Consider the following 25,424-nt stretch of genomic DNA (forward strand, 5'->3'; position numbering starts at 1 on the left):
GCATCGTCAAAGGAATGTTGGATGACACTGTGTGTGTCACCGTCTGTAATGATTTTCTGCTGGTGCCGGCGGTAGGTGTGGGGGGCGGGTGGCAGGTGGGCGGCTCAGCAGGGAAGGAGTGGGAGTGCCCTAATACAAAAAAAAGGACAAGGGGAGAGAGAGCAAAAGAGAGGGGAGAGAGAGAGGGAAGAGAGAGAGCAAAAGATAGGGGAGAGAGAGAGAGCAAAAGAGAGGAGAGAGAGCAAATACGGGAGCAAAAGAGAGGGGAGAGAGAGCAAAAGAGAGGGGAGCGAGAGAGCAAAAGAGAGGGGAGCGAGAGAGCAAAAGAGAGGGGAGCGAGAGAGCAAAAGAGAGGGTAGAAAGAGAGCAAATTAGAGGGGGAGAGAGAGCACAAAAGAGAGGGGGAGAGAGAGCGCAAAAGAGAGGGGGAGAGAGAGCGCAAAAGAGAGGGGGGGAGAGAGAGCAAAAGAGAGGGGGGAGAGAGAGCAAAAGAGATGGGGGAGAGAGAGCAAAAGAGAGGGGGAGAGAGAGCAAAAGATAAGGGGGAGAGAGCGCAAAAGAGAGGGCGGAGAGAGCACAAAAGAGAGGGCAGAGAGAGAGCAAAAGAGAGGGGGAGAGAGAGCAAAAGAGAAGGGGGAGAGAGAGCAAAAGAGAGGGTGGAGAGAGAGCAAAAGAGAGGAGGGAGAGAGCAAACAAGAGGGGGGAGAGAGAGAGCAAAAGAGGGAAGAGAGAGCAAAAGAGAGGGGGGAAAGGGAGAGCAAAAGGGGGGGAGGGAGAGAGCAAAAGATAGGGGAGAGAGAGCAAATGAGAGGGGAGCGAGAGCGCAAATGAGAGGGGAGCGAGAGCGCAAATGAGAGGGGAGCGAAAGAGCAAATGAGAGGGGAGCGAGAGAGCAAATGAGAAGGAGAGAGAGCAAAAGTGAGGGGAGTGGGAGAGCAAAAGAGAGGGGGGAGAGGGAGAGCAAAAGAGAGTGGGGAGAGAGTAAAAGAGAGGGGAGCGAGAGAGCAAATGAGAGGGGAGCGAGAGAGTAAATGAGAGGGTGGAGAGAGAGAGCAAAAGAGGGAAGAGAGAGCAAAAGAGAGGGGGGAAAGGGAGAGCAAAAGGGGGGAAGGGGAGAGAGAGCACAAGAGAGGGGAGAGAGAGTAAAAGAGAGAGGAGCGAGAGAGCAAATGAGCGGGAGCGAGAGAGCAAATGAGAGGGGAGAGAGCAAAAGTGAGGGGAGTGGGAGAGCAAAAGAGAGGGGGGAGAGGGAGAGCAAAAGAGAGGGGGGAGAGAGAGCAAAAGAGAGGGTGGAGAGAGAGCAAAAGAGAGTAGGGAGAGAGAGAGCAAAAGAGGGAAGAGAGAGCAAAAGAGAGGGGGGGAAAGGGAGAGCCAAAGAGAGGGGGGGGAAAGGGAGAGCAAAAGGGGGGGGGAAGGGAGATCAAAAGAGGGGAGGGAGAGAGCAAAAGAAGGGAGAGAGAGCAAAAGAGAGGGGAGAGAGTAAAAGAGAGAGGAGCGAGAGAGCAAATGAGAGGGGAGCGAGAGAGCAAATGAGAGGGGAGAGAGAGCAAAAGTGAGGGGAGTGGGAGAGAAAAAGAGAGGGGGGAGAGGGAGAGCAAAAGAAAGGTGGGGAGAGCAAAAGAAAGGGGGAGAGCAAAAGAGAGGGGGAGAGAGAGCAAAAGAGAGGGAGAGAGAGATAGCAAAAGAGAGGGAGAGAGAGAGAGCAAAAGAGAGGGGGAAGAGAGAGCAAAAGAGAGGGGGAAGAGAGAGCAAAAGAGAGGGGGAAGAGAGAGCAAAAGAGAGGGGGGAAGAGAGAGCAAAAGAGAGGGGGAGAGAGAGAACAAAAGAGAGGGGGAGAGGGAAAGAAAAAGAGGGGTAGAGAGAGCAAAAGAGAGGGGGAGAGAGAGCAAAAGAGAGGGGGAGAGAGAGCAAAAGAGAGGGGGAGGGGGGGAGAGAGAGGGGGGAGAGAGAGCAAAAGAGAGGGGGGAGAGCAAGCAAAAGGGGTGGTGAAAGAATCCACTTGGATGGATTCTTTCACCACCCTGCCTTTTTCAGAATCCACCTGGATGCAGCGTAAGGGTTCTGTCACCACAATAGACTGCCCTTCCAAAAATGGCAGGGTGGTTCGGTGGTTCCGTCACCACAAAAGATTGGCTTTCCCACTAGTATTTTATAATGTTATTTACTATGCATTTACTGTAAATATTTTACATTCCAATGTTCCTCACATAGTAGAAAATATTCTTTGTATTTTTATATATATATTCTTATAAATATCTGTATATATCTATGCCTGTATATTATATATTCATATAGATTTTTAGGTATAGATATATATTTTACAAAAAAATAAATCCTATATCCAAAAAATAAATTGATATCCAAAGTTCTAAAGTTAGCATGCGTTAGGTTTTCCTTGCGCATAAAAATTTGTAATGCTTGCTCTAACCTGCCAGTATTAAAAGTTTACTTCAAGTGGTGTTTGCGCAAGAGCGAAAGCACTAAATAGCGCTCCACTTGTAATCTAGCCCTATGTTTCCATTGTGATAATTGCAGAAGAATGAGCGAATTTTCTGTGGGCAGGAAGGAGCCAGCAGAGACTTCATAGTTGAGAGGTGACTAATATTTTCATTGTTTACTGGATTTGTGATATCTGTTGAATTTTGGGCGTTGATTATTTATGAATTGTCTAGGGCTGTTAAATTTGATGTTGTGTCTTTTTTGGTTTTGATATTTAGTTGACAACACCGAAGATGATGTTGTCCATGAAGCATATCGGTGATTTATGGGTGAATTGTAGGATCTCTGATTTGACCTTTTTCCAACATTGAAATCTTGTTATCGTTTGAATTGTGAAATCTCCACAGTTGGAAAATGCATATCGGTAGCTGATACACACGAAACAGGAAGATTGGACTTGACCCCTAAATCTGAGTTTATTTCCAGAGATTAAAATTAAATGTTTTATCCATTGCAATAGCCACTTTTCATATTTTTTTAAAATTACAAACCACCGCTATTAAATTAATTAAACAAATCTGTCATTTCTGTTTAAATGAATTAAATACCTGTGTGATTTAATTATTAAAATCCTTCAATGCTTTGCAGAAATTCTGAGAATAAAACCTAATTTTACACTTGGAAATAGAGTTAAACCTGCCTATAATTAGCTTTCTCAATGAATTGTGAAGAATTGTTATATTTAATCCTCCTAACCGCATGTCTCATTCTTGGCAGAATTATTATGCAAGAAGTAAAACCCATTGTGCATATGAAGCATATGGAGATAACAGGCAGATATTGGGGATTCTTGATGAAAAGGATAAGATAATTAAGTCTTTGGAAGCACAGATACTGGAATTGGAAGAGAAGGAACATCCTAAAGAGGTATTTATTTATAATATTATTGCATTACATTTGTATTACTATGGCGCCACCTAGAGTATATAACATGTATAGAATCATAATATCTTTTACAAACAACCTACTTGCATCATCCAGTAGTGGTTGTGATTTTGCATTGCTGAAGGAAAAAACAGCAGAGAACTAAGGCAGTCTGTCCACCGGTCACTACTGTTGCCTGGCTGTGCTGCTTTGATTAAGGGAAGTAAAAAAGCAGAGGACAGGGTCTATGGACAGGGAGGGTGAACTAATCTATTGATTTTATGGAAGTTTTATAATATTTAAGTATTTTCTTGCTCTTGCTTATTTATGATTTTCTTTGATTATGACTTGGGCATTATTTTCCTTATCTGCTTTAAAATGTTGGTACTGAAATTATTTATAGCAAATGCACAATGTAGCTTTTTATACATACAGTATATTCTCATATCTGCAGTGTGTGAGAATAACAACTGTATGCATTGATTTACGGATATACCCGCTAGAAACTCTGCACTCTGGTACTGCGGCCATATTTGAGCACACAGGTCGCTTACAGGAGTCTATGTGCTGAAATCCCTTTCTACCTGCTGCCTGCTTTACCAAAGAGCACTAAGCTTTCAGAAAGATGCTGGAAGGGACAGTAAAGGGACACAGGTATGGGCTAGATTACAAGGGGAGTGCTAATTTATCGCACGCTGGTAAATGGGCGCACGATAAATAACAAAGCAGTTTTCTCTCGCAAAGGTGTATCCAGTCCACGGGTTCATCCATTACTTGTGGGATATTCTCCTTCCCAACAGGAAGTTGCAAGAGGACACCCACAGCAGAGCTTTTTTAAGGCCCTCTGACATCAAGTGCATGGTGGGAGGGACCTATTTTCGCGCTCTAAATGCGCAGTTGATATTCAGACTGAGACATCCAGCTTCCCTAAAGGAGTCCTCTGGCATCTAAGGACCACTATAGAGGGTTTTTTTTCCTGCAAAAATTGTGTTTAAGGGCAAGTAGGAGCCACAGCAGAGCTGTGGCAGTGTGTTTGACTGTTTATTAACGGTTTTAACGTTTTTTTCAAATCCGGTTTGGGGTCTAAGGGGTTAATCATCCATTTGCAAGTGGGTGCAATGCTGCTTTAGTCCCTCATACACACTGTAAAAATTTCGTAGAGTTTACTACTTTTTAACACTGTTTTGCAGTTTATGTGGTAGTTTTTTTCTCTTAAAGGCACAGTACCGTTTTTGTTTAATTGCTGTTTCACATTTATTAAAGTGTTTTCCAAGCTTGCTGGTCTCATTACTAGTCTGTTAAACATGTCTGACATAGAGGAAACTCCTTGTTCATTATGTTTAGAAGCCATTGTGGAACCCCCTCTTAGAATGTGTACCAAATGTACTGATATTTCTATGTTATAAAGACCATATTATGGCATTTAAAGATTTATCACCAGAGGTTTCTCAGACTGACAAAAGGGAGGTTAAACCACCTAGCTCTCCCCATGTGTCAGAACCTATATCTCCCGCTCAAGTGACGCCAAGTACATCTGGCGCGTCCTATGCGTTTACCTTACAAGACATGGCGGCGGTTATGACTAATACCCTCACAGAGGTATTGTCCAAACTGCCAGGGTTACAAGGAAAGCGAGACAGCTCTGGGGCTAGAACAAATACAGAGCTTTCTGACGCTTTAGTAGCTATGTCCGATATACCCTCACAATATGCAGAAGCCGAAGCAGGAGAGCTTCTATCTGTGGGTGACATTTCTGATTCAGGGAAGGCGTTACTTCAGTCTGACTCTGAAATGACAGCGTTTAAATTTAAGCTTGAACACCTCTGCTTGTTGCTCAGGGAGGTTTTAGCGACTCTGGATGACTGTGACCCCATTGTAGTCCCAGAGAAATTGTATAAAATGGACAAATACTTTGCTGTGCCTGTTTACACTGATGATTTTCCAGTCCCTGAGAGGTTTTCAGACATTATTACTAAGGAATGGGATAGACTAGGGGTACCGTTCTCTCCCCCTCCTACTTTTAAAAAGATATTTCCCATAGATGCCGCAACACGGGACTCGTGGCAGACGGTCCCTAAGGTGGAGGGAGCAGTCTCTACCCTAGCTAAGCGTACAACTATCCCCGTCGATAACAGTTGTGCTTTCCTAGATCCAATGGATAAAAAGTTAGAGGTTTTCCTTAAGAAAATCTTTATACAACAAGGTTTTATTCTCCAGCCTCTTGCATGCATTGCCACAGTCACTGCTGCAGCAGCTTTCTGGTTCGAGTCTCTTGAGGAGGCCCTACAGGTGGAGACCCCGTTAGATGATATTCTAGACAGGATTAAAGCTCTTAAGTTAGCTAATTCCTTTATTTCTGACGCCGTTTTTCATTTAACCAAGCTAACGGCTAAGAATTCAGGTTTTGCCATTCAGGCGCGTAGGGCGCTATGGCTTAAATCCTGGTCAGCTGACGTTACTTCAAATTTTAAGCTTCTCAACATCCCCTTCAAAGGGCAGACCCTATTCGGGCCTGGACTGAAGGAGATCATTTCTGATATTACTGGAGGAAAAGGTCACGCCCTTCCTCAGGATAGGTCCAACAAATTAAGGACCAAACAGACTAATTTTCGTTCCTTTTGAAACTTCAAGAGTGGCGCAGCTTCAACTTCCTCTAATGCAAAACAAGAGGGAAATTTTGCCCAGTCCAAACCAGTCTGGAGACCTAACCAGGCTTGGAACAAGGGGAAGCAGGCCAAAAAACCTGCTGCGGCCTCTGAGACAGCATGAAGGAGTAGCCCCCGATCCGGGACCAGATCTAGTTGGGGGCAGACTTTCTCTCTTCGCCAAGGCTTGGGCAAGAGACGTCCAGGATCCCTGGGCTCTGGAGATTGTTTCCCAGGGATATCTTCTGGACTTCAAAGCTTCATCTCCAATGGGAAGATTTCATCTCTCACAATTATCTGCAAACCAGATAAAGAGAGAGGCATTCTTACGTTGCGTTCAAGACTACTGGTTATGGGAGTGATCCACCCAGTTCCAAGGGAGGAACAGGGCCAGGGTTTTTATTCAAATCTGTTTATAGTTCCCAAAAAAGAGGGAACTTTCAGACCAATCTTGGATCTCAAGATCCTAAACAAATTTCTCAGGGTCCCATCCTTCAAGATGGAGACTATTCGAACCATCCTACCTATGATCCAGGAGGGTCAATATATGACTAACGTGGACTTAAAGGATGCTTATCTCCACATTCCGATACACAGAGATCATCATCAGTTCCTCAGGTTTGCCTTCCTAGACAGGCATTACCAGTTTGTGGCTCTTCCCTTCGGGTTAGCCACGGCACCAAGAATCTTTACGAAGGTTCTAGGGTCCCTACTGGCGGTTCTAAGGCCACGAGGCATAGCGGTGGCTCCTTACCTAGACGACATTCTGATACAGGCGTTGACTTTTCAAATCGCCAAGTCCCATACGGACATACGGACATTGTTCTGGCATTCCTTAGGTCTCACGGGTGGAAGGTGAACGAAGAAAAGAGTTCTCTCTCCCCTCTCACAAGAGTTTCCTTCCTAGATTCAGTAGAAATTAAAAAATTTCTGACAGAGGTCAGGTTGTCAAAACTTCTATCTTCCTGCCGTGCTCTTGATTCCACTTCTCGGCCGTCAGTGGCTCAGTGTATGGAAGTAATCGGCTTAATGGTAGCGGCAATGGACATAGTTCCGTTTGCCCGCCTACATCTCAGACCACTGCAACTTTGCATGCTCAATCAGTGGAATGGGGACTACACAGATTTGTCTCCTCGGATAAATCTGGATCAAGAGACCAGGGATTCTCTTCTCTGTTGGCTATCTCGGGTCCATCTGTCCAGGGGAATGAGTTTCCGCAGTCCAGAATGGACTATAGGGATGACAGATGCCAGCCTTCTGGGCTGGGGCGCAGTCTGGAACTCCCTGAAGGCTCAGGGTTCGTGGACTCAGGAGGAAGCCCTCCTTCAGATAAACATTCTGGAACTAAGAGCGATATTCAATGCTCTTCAGGCTTGGCTTCAGCTAGCTGCGGTCAGGTTCATCAGATTTCAGTCGGACAACATCACGACTGTAGCCTATATCAACCATCAGGGGGGAACAAGGAGCCCCCTGGCAATGTTGGAGGTTTCAAAGATAATTCTATGGGCAGAGGTTCACTCTTGCCATCTCTCAGCTATCCATATCCCAGGAGTAGAGAACTGGGAGGTGGATTTTCTAAGTCGGCAGACTTTTCATCGGGGGGAGTGGGAGCTCCATCCGGAGGTATTTGCCCAGCTGATTCAACTATGGGGCAAACCAGAACTGGATCTCATGGCGTCTCGTCAGAACGCCAAGCTTCCTTGTTACGGGTCCAGGTCAAGGGATCCCCAGGCAGCGCTGATAGATCAAGCAGGAGAGAGCTTCAGTGATTTTGATAGCTCCTGCGTGGCCACGCAGGACTTGGTATGCAGATCTGGTGGACATGTCATCTTTTCCACCATGGACTCTGCCGCTGAGGCAGGACCTTCTACTTCAAGGTCCCTTCAAACATCCAAATCTAATTTCTCTGCGTCTGACTGCTTGGAGATTGAACGCTTGATTTTATCAAAGCGTGGTTTTTCCAAGTCGGTCATTGATACCTTAATTCAGGCTCGAAAGCCTGTCACCAGGAAAATGTATCATAAGATATGGTGTAAATATCTTCATTGGTGTGAATCCAAGGGTTACTCATTGAGTAAGGTCAGGATTCCTAGGATATTATCCTTTCTCCAAGAAGGATTGGAGAAGGGATTGTCGGCTAGTTCCTTAAAGGGACAGATTTCTGCTCTGTCTATTCTTTTGGACAAACGTCTGGCTGAGGTTCCAGACGTTCAGGCGTTTTGTCAGGCTTTGGTTAGAATCAAGCCTGTGTTTAAACCTGTCGCTCCACCATGGAGTTTAAATTTAGTTCTTAAAATTCTTCAAGGGGTTCCGTTTGAACCTTTGCATTCCATAGATATTAAACTTTTATCTTGGAAAGTTCTGTTTTTAGTAGCTATCTCTTTGGCTCGAAGAGTTTCGGAGTTATCTGCTTTACAGTGTGATTCCCCTTATCTGATTTTCCATGCAGATAAGGTAGTTTTACGTACCAAACCTGGGTTTCTTCCTAAGGTGGTATCTAATAAGAATATCAATCAGGAGATTGTTGTTCCTTCATTATGTCCTAATCCTTCTTCAAAGAAGGAACGTCTATTACACAATCTTGATGTGGTTCGTGCTTTAAAGTGTTATTTACAAGCAACAAAGGATTTTCGTCAAGCATCTGCTTTGTTTGTTGTCTACTCTGGACAGAGGAGAGGCCAAAAGTCTACGGCAACTTCTCTTTCTTTTTGGCTAAGAAGCTTAATCCGCTTAGCTTATGAGACTGCTGTCCAGCAGCCTCCTGAAAGAATTACAGCTCATTCTACTAGAGTAGTAGCTTCCACATGGGCTTTTAAACATGAGGCCTCTGTTGAACAGATTTGTGAGGCAGCGACTTGGTCTTCGCTTCATACATTTTCTAAATTCTACAAATTCGATACTTTTGCTTCCTCTGAGGCTATTTTTGGGAGAAAGGTCTTACAGGCAGTGGTGCCTTCCATTTAAGTTCCTGCCTTGTCCCTCCCTTCATCCATGTCCTAAAGCTTTGGTATTGGTATCCCACAAGTAATGGATGAACCCGTGGACTGGATACACCTTTACAAGAGAAAACAAAATTTATGCTTACCTGATAAATTTATTTCTCTTGTGGTGTATCCAGTCCACGGCCCGCCCTGTCATTTTAAGGCAGGTGTTTTTTATTTTTAAACTACAGTCACCACTGCACCCTATGGTTTCTCCTTTTTTCTTGCTTGTCTTCAGTCGAATGACTGGGGGTGGTAGTTAGGGGAGGAGCTATATAGACAGCTCTGCTGTGGGTGTCCTCTTGCAACTTCCTGTTGGGAAGGAGAATATCCCACTAGTAATGGATGAACCCGTGGACTGGATACACCACAAGAGAAATTAATTTATCAGGTAAGCATAAATTTAGTTTTTAGTGCTTAAAGTGTGGGATGTTAGAAAGAAATATTGATAAGTGTCTTTACAAAGCAGTCTATGGGGACTGTGTGTTTCCTTAAATATATATGTATATGCTTATATACATAAATATTTATGTGTTAATATATGTATATACACAAATAAACACATAAATATATATATATATATATACACATATATATTTTAAATGTGCTGCGTGACTTACCCCATTCGCTGCACTAGGTTCTGTGCCGTGTATGACCGCATCAGAACGAGGCTTCTATTAGAGCCTATGGAAGCGCGCTCTCGTGAGCGCATTTGCATGGTATTACTGAGTGAATATCACGCTCAAGTTAGTTAAATTTTGCGCACCACTTGTAATTTGGCCCTAAATGTGTATAATATAAATGTACAAAAAGAAAATGCTCTTATATGTTACATAATTTTATTATTGCACTATTGCTTGTATATAATTATGTTTTAACCCGCAAACAAAAAATAGTTAAAATAGCAAACCTAAAGTATGTGAGCTCCATTACGTGTAGTAAACTTTATTCATTTTACATTCTTTTCCTTTTTTTCAAAGTTCCCGCAGTAGTTGGAAATATATAGTTCAGACTTTTAAAGCTTACCCTGCTATATGCAGCAGATCCTTTATATTTGCATTAACAGAGATAAGAAGCAATATCTTTTTATTAAATTAATCATTGTTTCTAATTTTTGCATTTGAACCTGGCAAAGGTGTTAAACGTTGATAAAGCTGTGAACTGGGTGTGGCCCTGTGCCATCCCTGAGCAGTAATTGACAGATATGTATGCTGCTCAGAAGCACCAATGCATTGGGCCTGTGAGTGCTACGCTTTGCACTATTCCAAACCATCAGAATTAAAGGGACATCAACGCCAGAATTTTTGTTGTTTAAAAAGGTAGATAATCCCTTTATTACTGATTCCCTAGTTTTGCATAACCAACACAGTTATAATAATACATGTTTTACCTCTGTAATTACCTTGTTTCTAACCCTTTGCAAACAGCCCCCTTATTTCAGTTCTTTTGACAGAATTGCATTTTAGCCAATCGGTGCTCACTTCTAGGTAACATCACGTGCTAGAGCTCAATGTTATCTATATGAAACACATGAACGAATGCCCTCTAGTGGTGAAAAACTGTCAGATTAGAGGCAGCCTTCAAGGTCTAAGAAATTAGCATATGAACCTCCTAGATGTAGCTTTCAATTAAGAATTTCAAGAGAACAAAGCAAAATTGGTGATAAAAGTAAATTAGAAAGTTGTTTAAAATTACATACCCTATTTGAATTATGAAAGTTTATTTTGGACTTGACTGTCCCTTTAACATACGAGCTTGGGTTTTTAAATTTCAAAAAGTGAAACTGATTGCAGATTAGTGACAAACATTCTAGACTCCTACACTGAGTGACAAGTACCTGGAGTAAGGACAGCCAGCATTACTTTCTACCTCATATGGGCTCTTTACCTTTTTGTTTTAGTACGTTTATATCTATTAGCTGTATATTACAGTAAATGTGCTTTTAATTTGATTTGTGGTTCTTTTTAAATTTAAATCCATTTATTTATATTGTAGTGTTCTCCACAGAAAATTGTGTTAGCTGGTTGGCATAATAAAGTAGCCTGGTGGCAGCAGTGTAATTATTTTCAATATTATAATATTTTCTATTAATTATAAATATTATTTAATGTATTTAATGCACACATTTATGGCATAATTTGTGCAAAAACATAGTTACAAAAATGTAATATTAGCTAATGTCAGATTAATATTGGCTTAAATTGTAGCCGGTGGTCAAATAAGCTGGGTGGTGTGCCCACTAAGGGCTAGATTACTAGTGGCTCGTTATCTGTTGTGCTCGAGTGAAAAGGGGTTTATCGCGGGTCTTTGCGTGTGTCGGAAGTAGCGAAGTATTATGAGTTGTAAGTAAACGTGTTCGCTTGTGTGCTGTTGAATTTAACGCACGTCAGGATAGAGCGACCTAAGAGCTCTGGTTAAATGTTACAATCAATGCCGCGTTCAGCAGGTAGATTTGTTTAGGACAGAGTGAGTACTCACTTTTTGGTCCGTCTTTTGTTGATGTCCTGAAAACAATAATACTTTGCCATTTGTTGTTAATGCTCTCAAAGAGCAAACTGGTTAGGGATTAGTATCCAAGTATCCTGTCTGTAATCCTTATGATGTTCCCGTGACACATACTTCTTTGTCTCCATGGCTTTTATTTTTGTTTGAGCCGTTTTCCTGCTCTGATGTTTAGACGTCTGTCAGTAGCATGCTACGCACTTCGGCCGGCTCCGTGTGTCTTTTCTTGAAAAATGTAGTCCCCGTTCCCGTCCTCACTCTGTCCTAAACGGATCTACCTGCCGAGCGTGGCATTGATTGACTTGTTCAGTACAGCACTTCGGTGCCTAAGCCTCATAACAGAGAAGAGGCTAAACATATGAATAACTTTTATATTGGACAACCCTGTTTTTTTGCAGGCGTCGGGTTAGCCAGCAAGCAAAAACTTTTTACTTTCAACTTGTAATACGCATGCTGCCTGGCGTGCACAAGAAAAAAAAGTCTAGTGGGAGCGCCAAACTACCGATTCACTCGTAATCTAGCCCAAAATAGGTCTTGGGAAGAACACTGTATTTCAAAACCTCACAAACATTTCTCTGTGATCTCAATATTTTATATTCCAAAGTCTCTCCCACTTTAACTTACATTTCTATAACTTTTCTTGTAGCTTTTCTACCACCACTTATACTGAGTGATACTCACTCTACACCTTTTCTGAAAAAACTACTTTCTTCACTTTCATTTGCCTCCAAGTTGCTTGAAAGACCAACACTCATCTACAATATACCTCTGCTCTTCTTCTCCTCCCTACTAGACTCACTTCAGTCTTTCTTAGGCCATTTACACTTCACTAGACCTGTGCTTAAAGTGAATGTAAAATTTGATGATAAAAATTCGATTAAAAACAGGGGCACTTTAATTCATCAAAATTTTCATTTCACTTGTGTTGTGAAAAAATACTTACCTTTTAAACTGGACAGCGCTCCAGCTTCCTCCGCCCGTCGCAAAGCCTCTTCCTGGGTCTAAAATGAGGAATCATCTTCCTCCAATCAAGGCGTTGAATCATTCACTGATTCCCCCAGGGGGGAAGCCGTGATTGGAGGATGACCTATCCTTCATTTCTGACTTCGGAAGAGGCTTGCGACGACCGGGGGAACTGGAGCGGCTGTCAAGTTTAAAAGGTGCAGTATGTATTTTTTCACAACACGAGTGAAATGTAAATTTTGATGAATTAAAGTGCCCCTGTTTTTAATTGAGTTTTTAAAAAGGGGCACTTTATCATCAAACTTTACATTCACTTTAATGTAATAGTCTTGTCAAAATTTATCCTTTTATGATTCAGATAGAACATTTAAAAAAGCAAGAATGTAAGCTTAGGAGCCGGCCCGTTTTTGGTTCAGCACCTGGGTAGTACTTGCTGATTGGTGTCCAAATGTAGCCACCAATCAGCAAGCGCTACTCAGGGTCTGAACCAAAAATGGGCCGGCTCTTAAACTTACATTCCAGCTTTTTCAAATAAAGATACCAAGAGAACGTAGAAAAATTGATAATAGGAGTAAATTTAAAAATTGCATACTCTATCTGAATCGTGAAAGTTTAATTGTTAATAAGACTATTCCTTTAACCAGTTGGTTCATGAGTGTCTTGTAATCACAAAATATTAATATTTTTTACTTCCCTTTCTTTCTTTCTTTCTTTCTTTCTTTCTTTCTTTCTTTCTTTCTTTCTTTCTTTCTTTCTCCATTATTAGAGTTTACACATTCTTACACAAGTTACTCTTCGGGTTTGTCATTGTGTGATGATTATGAGCTAAAGTCGACCACATCACACGTATTGTTCCTCTTCTGTTTAACAATGAATTCACAAGTAAGATGAATGCACTTGTGCTCCTCTCATTCTCTTCTCCATGATGCTGGTACATAAATCTGTTCTTTCTCTTCTTATCTTTCTTTTTTCCAAACTGACTGTTTACGTTCCTAATCATACAAACTGTCCCATGCTGTGTCCTATTCAAGAATTAGACACAAATCAAAGAAACCATAGATTATTTTAATATAAGAATTGGTTATTTATTAAAAGGGAGCTCCCAGCATGTTGCAATCTCGTATTTAATTAGTTGCAGTAAAGTTTTATGTATCTGATTTAATTTGACTTTTTATTAGATTTTATGTTCACATCTAATTATTTATTTATAAAAACAAGGGGGCTAAATGGCATATTTTGTGTTCCCTTTACGGGTTTTAAGCCATGCATGATTTTAATATAAAATTATAAATGTATAGAAAGTATAATTTAGGGTTTAGTTTTTTTATTGGTGTGAATAGTTGAATTGTTAATGTTTACAATTGCTTTAGATTAAAGGGACATTGCAGTCAAATTTGAAATGACATCTTTGGATAGAAACATACTTACAATCTACATATATTGCCAGTTATCACTAGCGTTGGCATTTTGCTCTGCACATGCAAGTGAAGTATACCTAGGTATTCCCAGTGCACCAGCATTTTAACTACTGCAGCTGCTCAGAGAGCCAATGTTGCTTTTACCATGTCAGAAATCATGCAGAGTTAATGATTACCAGATGATATAAGCAAATGAACAAATGCTGTATTTAAAATGGTGCGCAGAGCATACTTAAGTATGCTCTTGGAACAGCTGTAACTTTTACTAGAAGCACGTTTGTTAATACATATACATTAAAAAATGTTTCCATTCAAAACGTAAATGCACCCATACACATTGCTATTTTGGCTGGAATGTCCCTTTAATTTATTTTGCTCAGCATCACTTGCATAGTATTGGCGAGGAATCATAGCTTTTATTATTGCTCCCTCATGTGGTGTATAGTAAAACTACACAAATTATTTTGTAGAAATGTGTGATAATGACATAAATATAGCTGTGCTGTCTGCACAATCACTTTGAGCTAGACCAAAAAGTTCTGTTTAGTTTTATCAGACAACTGTTTTCTTTTTTACTTAGGTGTCTCTGGCGCTGGGGGCAGTATGCCTCCCCCATGTGCCCTCACACAAGGGTGTTGACCATTTATTCTCATGTGTAGGTGAATGATTTGTTATTTTTTTATTACTTGGTATTTATTAGTGACCCATCACTATTCACTGTGTGTCCCCCTTACGTATATTTTATATAGAGGCTATTGCCACCTGACTAGGGATTGTCAAAAGAGTTCTTTTCCATACTACAATCAATCCTCTAGATGGATTTTCTGTAGGATTCGTTTTCTTCTTCCACCTAACCATTTAGCTCAGATTGTGCTCACGATACTGTAGTAATATGCTCATCATAACTAGCTCTAGCTTTAAATTACTGTACCCTTAAAGGGACATGAAACCCCAATTTTTTTCTTTCATGATTCAGAAAGAGCATGCAATTTTAAACAACTTTCCAATTTACTTCTATTATTTAATTTGCTTCCTTATCTTGTTATCCTTTGCTGAAAGGTATCGCTAGGAAAGCTCAGGAGCAGCAAATAACCTAGGTTCTAGCTGCTGATTGGTGGCCAAGACCGGATTGGCCTATCAGGCTACCAGGAAACTGGTATATATAACAATCTGACCCTTTTTTTTTTAATACCAACTAATATAATATAATTCTGAAAATAAATATTGGTGAAGGAGTATCCCAGTAATCTCCTTTGAGAAAAATAGGGAGGGCGGAAAATAGGGCTTGTCCTCAAATTTTCCAGGGCTACTTTATATTCCCAATCCGACCCTGTTGGTGGCTGCATATTTATACTGATTGCCATTGGCTCACCCATGTGTTCAGTTAGAAACCAGTAGTGCATTGCTGCTCCTTCAACAAAAGATGCCAAAAGAATAAAGCAAATTTGATAATAGAAGTAAACTGGAAAGTTGTTTAAAATTGTATGTTTTTACCTAAATCATGAAAAAAAATTTTTGGGTTTCATGTCCCTTTAAGATAACTAAGGGTGACTATTTTAAAGTGAGTATAATTTAACCTTGGCACCAACCTTTGGTTTTATCACTTACCCTTTATAATCATTGTAAGTGTTACCGGCATAACTAGCAGGGATTACAGTAATCATGCATTGTGCCCCTTTCTTAGTCCCTTTAATGGGGATTGAAGGTTAATGCAAAATGTGAACAAAATGAGAGCAGCACGTTTTATTAACATTTGACATTTCTATGAATTCATTTATTTCGCTATTTTATAGAGAGTATCATTATTCAATGTTTTATTAGAGCTTTTTTTTCTTTTCCTTCACTAACGGAAGGGTTTAATCACTTGCCTTGAGAAATGGCTCTGCCTGACATGTTGCCATGTTTTTGTGCTTGAAATAGGATAATTAAATTAAAAGAGCATTGTACTGGAAAAGATACATGCTCAACCCTTTACACTTCAAGCCAAAAGTCATTAATGGGCCAAATGTAAACTAAACACGCATTATCAGTGGAAGCGGACAGCCTTTTGCTGTTGGAATTTGGTTAGTGTGAAATAAATATCTGACAACTTTAACTGCCTGATGATGTTATTTGTTAAAGATAGCCACAAATGATTAACACCACATTGACAGTTTGCAGAATGCTCAGAGATGTTAATAGACAGGTAACACAGGTGTCATTACAGAAGTAAAGAATTGAATTACTATTCCTCTTCCCATGGAATTATCATTGGGATTTTATTTGTGACTTCCAGGTGAGTTCAGTTTCTATAGATATAGTGACCAATGCTTTGAGGTAGTTTGTGTTTACAATAAAAATCAATTGACATCTGGTTGGACACAGGACCACTCATTTTAAAGAGGAGTTTGTTTGCTTTCAGACAAGGGACCTTTGGTCCCTCTGTGTGCTGTTAAGGATAACAGAGCCGATACTTGATTTTGTTCCCTATGCCTGTTGTTATCGTCCGGTACTACATTATAGCCACAAGGACGCATGAACCCTCTTTTTAAAGTGAGGCCTCACCTCCTTCATAAGAGGGGTCACTTGCCCCTCCTTACCAGTATCCTAGTAAACAGGTGATTGCTTTTATACTTTAATCACCATCTATCTAGAGAGGCATGCGTCCCCTTGTTTCCTTTTCAATGAGGGGCCACTAGTTCCTCTTTTAGAAATGGGGGATTTAGGAGCTCTGGTAGATATCAGTGACATCAACTGAGGGTGATCGCATGCAAGGACAGACCCTCTTTCAAACCAGTGATTGTATGGCCCTTTAAATTGTATGGGGGCTGAGACGTAGGCCTCATAAAAAACAAAACCTCTAGCAATGAAGAAGTGGAAGTGCACAGTCTTATGATGTAACATCTCCTTGGACCTTGTTTCAAGAAATGGGAATAAGGAGAGATTTTCGGTCCTTTATTATCGCCTTCGACAGGGATTAAATAGCCTCAGTAAAGAAGGAAGATAACCTCTACACAATGGAAAGAGTTCAGAGGGCAATACTGTGTCATACTCTGCATTCTAGTGGTTCTTACTGAGTCTATTTTAACCAGCACATCAAGTATGTATATAAAATCCAATTTATGGTCTAATTTATAGTATTGACCGATCCGTTGCCATGGTAACGCTCCGTCTCTTCCACTGTGTGAAAATCACAAACACACACTCATTCAGAATAGAGGAGTGTACTTTACACCTAAAACAGGTACAACAAACACATTAAACACCTAATATTGCCCCAGTGTAATATTCTAACTACTACCAATATATGAATTATCGATCATGCAGTCAAGGATAACTACAGGTCACCCCCAGGTTCCGGATTCCCTATCTTTCATATAGAAAACAGGATAGTGCTGCCTGCTTATTCAAGCCATTAGGATGCAATGTTCAAAGCTTATAGATCCATTGTACCTCCCTCTGCAGGAGTCATTTCTTTACATCATGTTGGGGGTCTTCTAAAGGGATGTTATGGTGTGTTACCATGGTAATGGATCGTGTTTGATTATAAGTGATTGAGTATGCTTTGAGGGTTGGAACTGATGCGGTTCACCTAGTTAGGTATATTGTAAAAGTTTTAGATGGGGAAAAAAAAATGTTTTTGTTTGTGTAGTAGGTCCGGACCGGGAGTGCTCTGACATCACTTCCAGGTGCCGCGAGGTAGGTAGTTTTGTTTAAATGCAGGAATGCAATGTGAGTACTTTATTCTGTTTTTGGAATCATACTATGAATTGCTGTGTTACCCTTGACAAAGATTCAGTGCCCGGACCGAAACGTTGGGATGTGATTGTGAAAAATAAAGGAAAAGCTCTGTTGTGAGGTGTGTGAAGCTTATATATACATATATATATATATATATATATATATATATATATATATATATATATATATATATATATATATATATAAAAGCTTCACACACCTCACAACATGGTACAAGTAAGGCTTTACTTTTTTTTTTTTTTTGCTTCGTTGAAGTCTATGGGGGAATATGCTAATGTGTTCGAAAATATTCGAACTTCAGCTTTTTGCGTGCGTGGGATTAACACTTGTGCAAAACTTTTTACTTTCAACTTATAAAGAGCTTGCTACCCAACATGTGTAAAAAGCCTCCATCTAGTGGCATTAACGTGTGAGCGGGAGCTCCACTCACAATCGTGCCTTATATAGGTGCTGGGGAGACCAATGATATAAATAGCACTATTACTATAACTTTTGTTTTACACATACAAGTTTTAGCTCATTTCAATCTTATCCATGTACACAGGGTTACTTTCTGCTCATTGTCAGATAACAAGGAATTGGGACTGCATTCTCATATTTATGTAGATTCCAAAAGAAAATATTTTAAAGTTTAGCCCAGTATCTGATGATGACAAAAATCATGGCCATTAGTATAATCTAAACATTAATAAATTGCACAATAGAAAAAAAATACTGTCACATTGTATTCATTTTTGCATGTAAGTAATCATAGATGTAGCATACATATGGAAAGTAAAATAGAAACTAATAAAATATATGTATATTATATATATATATATATGTGTGTGTGTGTATGTATATATACTGGCACTCACAGGAAGCTGTGATGTCCCCAGAATCACAGGCAGTTAACCCCAGACAGGTCTGGGTGCAAGCACTCACTTAAAAGCTCTCAGCTAAGATTAAAACCAAAAATGGAAAGGTTAGTTACCGCATTTGGCCAAATGGGACAAGCCCAGGTACCACGTCAAGTTCCCTTCCCTATATATATATATATATATATATATATATATAACCCAAATGTGTGTGTATTGTGTATGTATATCTATATATATATATATATATTTATTTTTTTCCTATATATATATATATATATATATATATATATATATATATATATATATATATATATATATATATATATATATACATATATATTATATATATACATATATATTATATATATACGTTGATTGGAGTAGCCATGTTAGTCCAGAGATTTAGAAATCAAAATAACAAGAGTATTGCATTGAGCAATGATACCTTTTTATTGGACTAACTATACATTTATAAAATGACAAGCTTTCGGAAGAATGCCTTCCTATATAAAACATTGTAATGCTTCTGTTAATGATAATAAATATGAATATAAAATGTACAGTATTTTTCAGAAAAATTAATCTTTGCCCTGAAGAGATTACAATCTAATATTTAATTTGCTCTGACTCCTGCTTTTGTTTTTAAGTCAAAATCTACTGCTATGAACAGATGGCACAGAGAATACTATTACAAAACCTGAACATAAAGTGTAACAGATGACTGTCGCTACACAGGACTGTCCCTTTGTTCATTTTGTTAATGAGCATCCTCATTGCGACAGGAGAGTGAATAGTTAATTACTTGTAATTCCAATAGAAAGCAGATGGTGGCGGAAGAGTTAAAGATTAGACTGAAAAAACCCTGAAAAAAATATTTTAATTTAGTCCTGTTGTAAGATTTGTTGCTTTTTTAACTTTAACTAAAAATATAATACCATGTTTAGTGTATTTTAATTATTCAGAACTTTATCTTTACATGTATGTATGTTTATTATGCAAATACAGGTAGAAAACCTTTTATCCAAACTGCTTGGAACTGAAAAGGTTTGGATTTTGGAATAGTTTGGATTTTGAAATACTTTTATCTTTAAAATGGGACAGTTGGGGGAGGGCATGGGACCAAGTGTAAACAACAATACCTTATGTCATTTAGGCAATATTTAAATGTCATATTACAGCTTAAACAAACAACTAAAGGTAATTTTTATATAATTTTTAATAATTTTGGGAACAGAACATTTTAATTTTTGAAAAGTTTATTTAAAAAAAAAATAATTAATAAGTATGGATTTTAGAATAAATTGAGATTTTGGAATTTCAGAATTGGGAATATGTACCTGTAAATAATTTGGATTTGTTATAGCCTTATCTTTCGCCCTGCATTGTAAAATAATCTGGACTTGTGATACTTTTTTTAGTTTGTACCCAAAATTGTCTCTGGAATGATTGGCAGAAATTATGCGGTTTGTGATACTAAAAGTGTTGAAATAATAAGCAATTTATTTGAAAAAGAAGAATGCAGTGTGGTTTTTTTTTAAATGAGGAACTTTATTTAAAGGTACAGCTGGATTACTAAATTCCCTGCCTTCTCCTATAGGTGGTATATGTGGTTTAATTTATTTTTAAACACAGACACACACACAGATATATATATTAACACACACAGTATATACAAACACAGTAAATACATACACAAAGACAGTATGCATGTAAACACACACTGTAAATACATACATACACAGAGTCTAGACACACAAAGTATACACAGACACAGTATACACAGATGCACCCATAGTATATGCATACTCACAGACACACATACAGTACACTTACACAGGATATACACACACAGTAAACACATAGTGTACAGAGACACACAAACACTGTGTATAGTTACACAGACAGTATACACACACTGTACACATTTATACATTATACACAGGCATATTAATATGCAGACACACACACGGGGCACAGTATACACAGACACACATGCAGTGCACGCAGCCAATATACACATACAAATACAGAAACCATTACTGTTTATATCTTAAAAAGTGATATTTCCCCCTTAAAACCTCACTAAAGGCAACAGACCTTAGTGTACAGATGCCCTGTACCTTAATTACATCAAACACATATAGATATATACAAAAATAAAAATAAACCCTCCCCCCCAAAAAACAAAAACACATCGAGGCATGTGTGTGCTCAAGGCGTGTGTGTCTGTAACTTTGTGTGTGGTGCTGTATGTGTATACTGTGTGTTTGGTTGTTTGTATGTGCTGTGAGTATGTCTGAATATACTGTGTGTGTAATATACTCAATATACTGTGTGTGTAATATACTGAATATACTGTGTGTGTAATATACTGAATGTACTGTGTGTGTAATTGTATACTGTGTGTTTGTTTGTTTGTATGTGCTGTGAGTATGTCTGAATATACTGTGTATGTAATATACTGAATATACTGTGTGTTTCTGTGTATGCTATGTGTACATACTGTTTATGTATGGGAAAAAGTTGTCTGTTTCTGATAAAACATCATTTAATAAAAATGCATAGTCCTTATGTCATGTGAGTTGTATGGTTCACTAGTTATGTGTCTTCTAATAAGTAGAAATGCTACCCTTGTTTTGATTTTTACAGGGGTTGTAAAGTCAAAAATAAACTTAAAGGGACAGTATACACTCATTTTCAAATAACTGCATGTAATAGACACTACTATAAAGAATAAGATGCACAGATACTGATATAAAAATCCAGTATAAAACTGTTTAAAACTTACTTGGAAGCTCTCAGTTTAGCTCTGTTGAAAAGGTAGTTGGAAAGCCCACTGCAAGTGGGAAATAAGACACTCCCCCTCCCCCTTCTTTTGCATATGAAAAGACCCTTTACACAAACAGGAGCAAGCTGGAGAAGGTAGCTGACGGTATTCAAATAAAACTTTGGGGCTTGGTTAGGAGTCTGAAAATCAGAGCAATGTTATTTTAAAATAAGCAAAACTATACATTTAAAAAAACAAAAAAACCCAAAAATCTTTATGGGCTATATAAATAGATCATCTACAAAACATTTATGTAAAGAAAAAATGAGTGTATAATGTCTTTTTAAATGGATTAGATGGAGCATGAAATTTTAAACTATCTAACTTATTTATTTTATCAATATTCTTTTTTAAAGAGTAATCCTAGGTGAGTGTGCACATGTCTTTAGCCATCTGGGAAAATACCTGTACTTGTTATAGATTTTCTAAGGTAATCTTATAATTATTATTTTTATTACCCCTTAGTTGGTAATTTCAATAAATTTATTTTCACTTTAGCAAAGATTGCAAGAATTTGCAAAACAAAGATTGCCCTTCCCTTATACAAATTATTTTTTGTGCAGATTCTATTAAAAGTTTTAATGACCATCCATATTTATTTTTTGGTCTCTTTATTAAAGTGAATGTCAATTTAGATGAATTGGTGCCTGGTTTTTAATAATCCTATTAAAAACAAGGGCACTTTAATTCATCAAAATTTACATTTCACTTGTTTTCTTCAAATACTTACCTTTCAATCCTGGCAGCGCATCATCCGCCCGTCGCAAGCCCTCTTCGAGGGTCCAAAATGACGAACCTGGCTTCCTCCAATCACAGCGTTGCCTCAGGCCATGATTCCCCCGGGGGGGAAGCCGTGATTGGAGGAAGCCGGATTCGTCATTTGTGACGTATGAAGTGGCTTCCGTCAGCCGGGGGAATTGCTGGAGCGGCTGTGAAGATTAAAAGGTTAGTAATTGAAGAAAACAAGTGAAATGTAAATTTTGATAAATTAAAGTGCCCTTGTTTTTAATAAGATTATTAAAAACCAGGCACCAATTCATCTAAATTGACATTTACTTTAAGATACAAACAGAAAATACAGGAAATATACACACAAAATATAAAAAAAAAACTACATTTTCAGAACAAAATGGCTTCTTCAGGCAAAAGTCATTATTAAGTGTGACCTCCCTTGGCACCAAGCACATCTTGAATTCTTTTGGGGAGGCTGTTCTGAAGTTTTATGAAGTAACCTTCTGGTATATTATACCAGGCTTCTTTGAACACTTCCCAGAGTTATTCTTTAGATTTAGGTTGTTTTTTTATTTCTTTCTCTGTCGGAGTGATCCCATACCGCCTCTATAAAACCTTCTCCAGATCTTTTTCGAAAAGGGACAAAATCCCAAGAATCCTAACTCTACTCCAAGAGCAGCCCTTGGATTCGCACCAATAAAGGTATTTACCCCATACCTTGAGGTAAACTTTCTAGTAACAGGCTTGTGAGCCTGAATCATGGTCTCAATGACCAACTTAAACAGAACTAAGCGTTCAATCTCCAAGCACTCAGCTTCAGAGAAACAGTATCTGAAAGAAGGAATGGACCCTGAGTAAAAAGGTAATTCCTCAGAGGCAGCCTCCAATGTGTAAGAGATGACATCTTCACTAGGTCTGCATACCAGGTCCTGCAAAGTCACGCAGGTGCTATTAAAAGAACCCATTCCTCCTATTTGATACGAGTAATGACTCGTGAAAAGAGAACAAACAGAGCAAACAGTAAAGACGAAAAACCCAAGGAACTGCCAGATCAACTATCAGGGCAGCCTGCGGATCTCTTGACCTAGAACCGTACCTGGGAAGCTAAGCATTCTGCCGAGAGGCTATCATTCCAACTCCAGTCCCCCTCATTTGAGGGTTAACCTGGAGAACATCTCTGGAGGGAGAACCCACTCCCGGGATGAGAATTCTATCTGCTCAGGAAGCCCTCTTCCCAGATGTCCACTCCTAGAAAGTGGATGGCAGACAGCCAATGTGAGCTACTGCCCACTGAACAAAGCCGAGCCACCTCCTTCATGGCTAAGGAACCCTAAGTTCCTCCCCAAGCCACTGAGGTTAAATCTTCTGACTGGAACCTGATGAACTGGCTATGGACAGTATTGGAAATCGATCTCCACTCCCAAGATGTCAATGGGGAGAGCAGACTCTTTTTAATTCAAATTCCTTGTGCCTTGAATGAGTTCCAGACTGCTCCCCAGCCCAGCAGGCTGACGTCCGTGGACACAATCACCCAGGAATGTCTCCAGAAACATATGCCCTGAGACAGTTACTCCTGAAAAACCACCACGGAAAAGAGTCTCTTAGCGTTAAACCAGATCTATCCTCTGAGAGAGATCCAAATGGTCACTGCTCCAGTGACTGACCATGCATAACTGCAGAGCTCTCAAATGGACTCGAGAAAAGAAAAGACATCCCTGGGACCCTCAGACCAATTATCTCCATACATTGATCCACTGATTTTCCCTCCACTGAAAAGTGAAGGGAAAATCAGCAACAGCTGGATTAAAAATCCCATGTCTAAACTATCTACCGGACCACTATAGTTTGCTGGTGGCCAAACAGTAGACTCTAGAGAGTGGTAAGATAGAAATATTTGAATGTCTGACCTCCGTTAGAAATATTATCATAGTTAGAGAATCTATAAGGTCCCTCAAAGAAAAATTTCACCCTTGTAGTTGGAACAAGGGATCTCTTGCCATCTATGTGAACGTAGAGAAGACAAGATCTCTTGAAAGAGAGATCGCTCGAAGAGAGGATGACACCTGAATCATATATTGTCCAGGAAGGCACCCTTGCTCTAAAAGAGACTTCCTGACTAATCTCAGGAACCTGAGAAGATCCTGGAAAATTGGAACAAAGAAGTACACATCCTTCAGGACTATGTTCGTCATGAACCAATCCTCATGAACCAATCCTCATGAATCAAGGAGTAAAGGATACTATTTTGAAGGACTGTACTCGAAAAAACTTAAGGTAAATACCTAGATCCCATTCCCGAACTGGAACTATCACTCCCAGAGAGGAAGATCTTGAACCCAGTTTAATAAAGCCTCTCATCATACCTGGACTACAGATACTCTAGAGACTATCCCTGCAGAAAGAGGGAAAGGAAGACTATCCTTTAGTCTATTCCACTTGAAGTGTGGTAGAAAATATCCTTTTTTACCCGGAAAGTCAGGGGTAAATTTTCCCAGACCAGGTCCAAACAGGGTCTCACCCTTGTAAGAAAGAGCCAGAAGCTTGTACTTGGAGGAAACCTTAAATGTAATCCAAATATGGTCACAGTTGTTACATGTCTTGGTCAAATTGGATATTGAACCTGCATCTGCAATATTATAAAGCCAAGCTGGGCCCTAAGCCACAGGTAGACTTCTCAGCTGACCGAGATTTTAGCCATATGCCCGTAGACTAGCACAGCAAGTCTAAATAAGAAAAGGCATCGCTCTAGATGATCAAATAAACCTCCAGCTTCCTAACCATGGATTCGTAAAGGAGCAGCTATCCTCCATAGGGATCGAAATTCTGAGCCGAAGTAGAAAAGCTCCCTTCTACTTAAGGCACCGTGCATTTTAATGGAGTCAGTGACAGGAAAATCGTTTAAGGGACCGGATACAGGGAGGAAAGCATCCCTAGCTTCTCCTATACCTGGAAAAACATCCAAAACACATCTAGAAACACTTCCTCATAGGAAGGAACATCATGGAAATGATGAAGTTAGCAAAAACTTCCAAAGGTTTACAACAACATGGGTATCAATGTCGTCCAAGTAGCCAAAACCTCTTTTAACAGTACATTAGGTGTGCAAGCATAAATCTGAAGGAGACCACTTCAGCATCAAATTAATTATACTGTCCGAATCTGAGATTTTACCCTCAAAAGCTACCGGCGAATCCTCCACACCAGATTTAGGAGAGAGAGCGACCTGTGTAGCAGAAAGTGGAGCAGAAACCTTACTATCTGAAACGTAATGTCCTCTTGCATTTTCCCTGTAGTTAAGGAAAAACAGATAAAGCCGCAGATACCGCAGAGGATACCTGAGCTGCAGAATCTGTAGGCAAATACAGGATTATGAGAGGAACCGCAGGGCACTA

General features: G+C 39.5%; 1 protein-coding gene across 1 annotated transcript in view; it reads left to right on the plus strand.

Moving 5' to 3' along the window:
* Nucleotides 1–25,424, plus strand: part of C5H10orf67 (chromosome 5 C10orf67 homolog) — a 401,727-nt gene that overhangs the window by 89,692 nt on the left and 286,611 nt on the right. Inside the window, exon 5 of the mRNA XM_053713953.1 lies at nt 3,217–3,366. Coding sequence (XP_053569928.1) covers nt 3,217–3,366 — 150 coding nt within the window. The remainder of the gene's footprint in view (nt 1–3,216; nt 3,367–25,424) is intronic.

Source organism: Bombina bombina, chromosome 5 (genome assembly GCF_027579735.1).
Source record: "Bombina bombina isolate aBomBom1 chromosome 5, aBomBom1.pri, whole genome shotgun sequence".
NCBI lineage: Eukaryota > Metazoa > Chordata > Amphibia > Anura > Bombinatoridae > Bombina > Bombina bombina.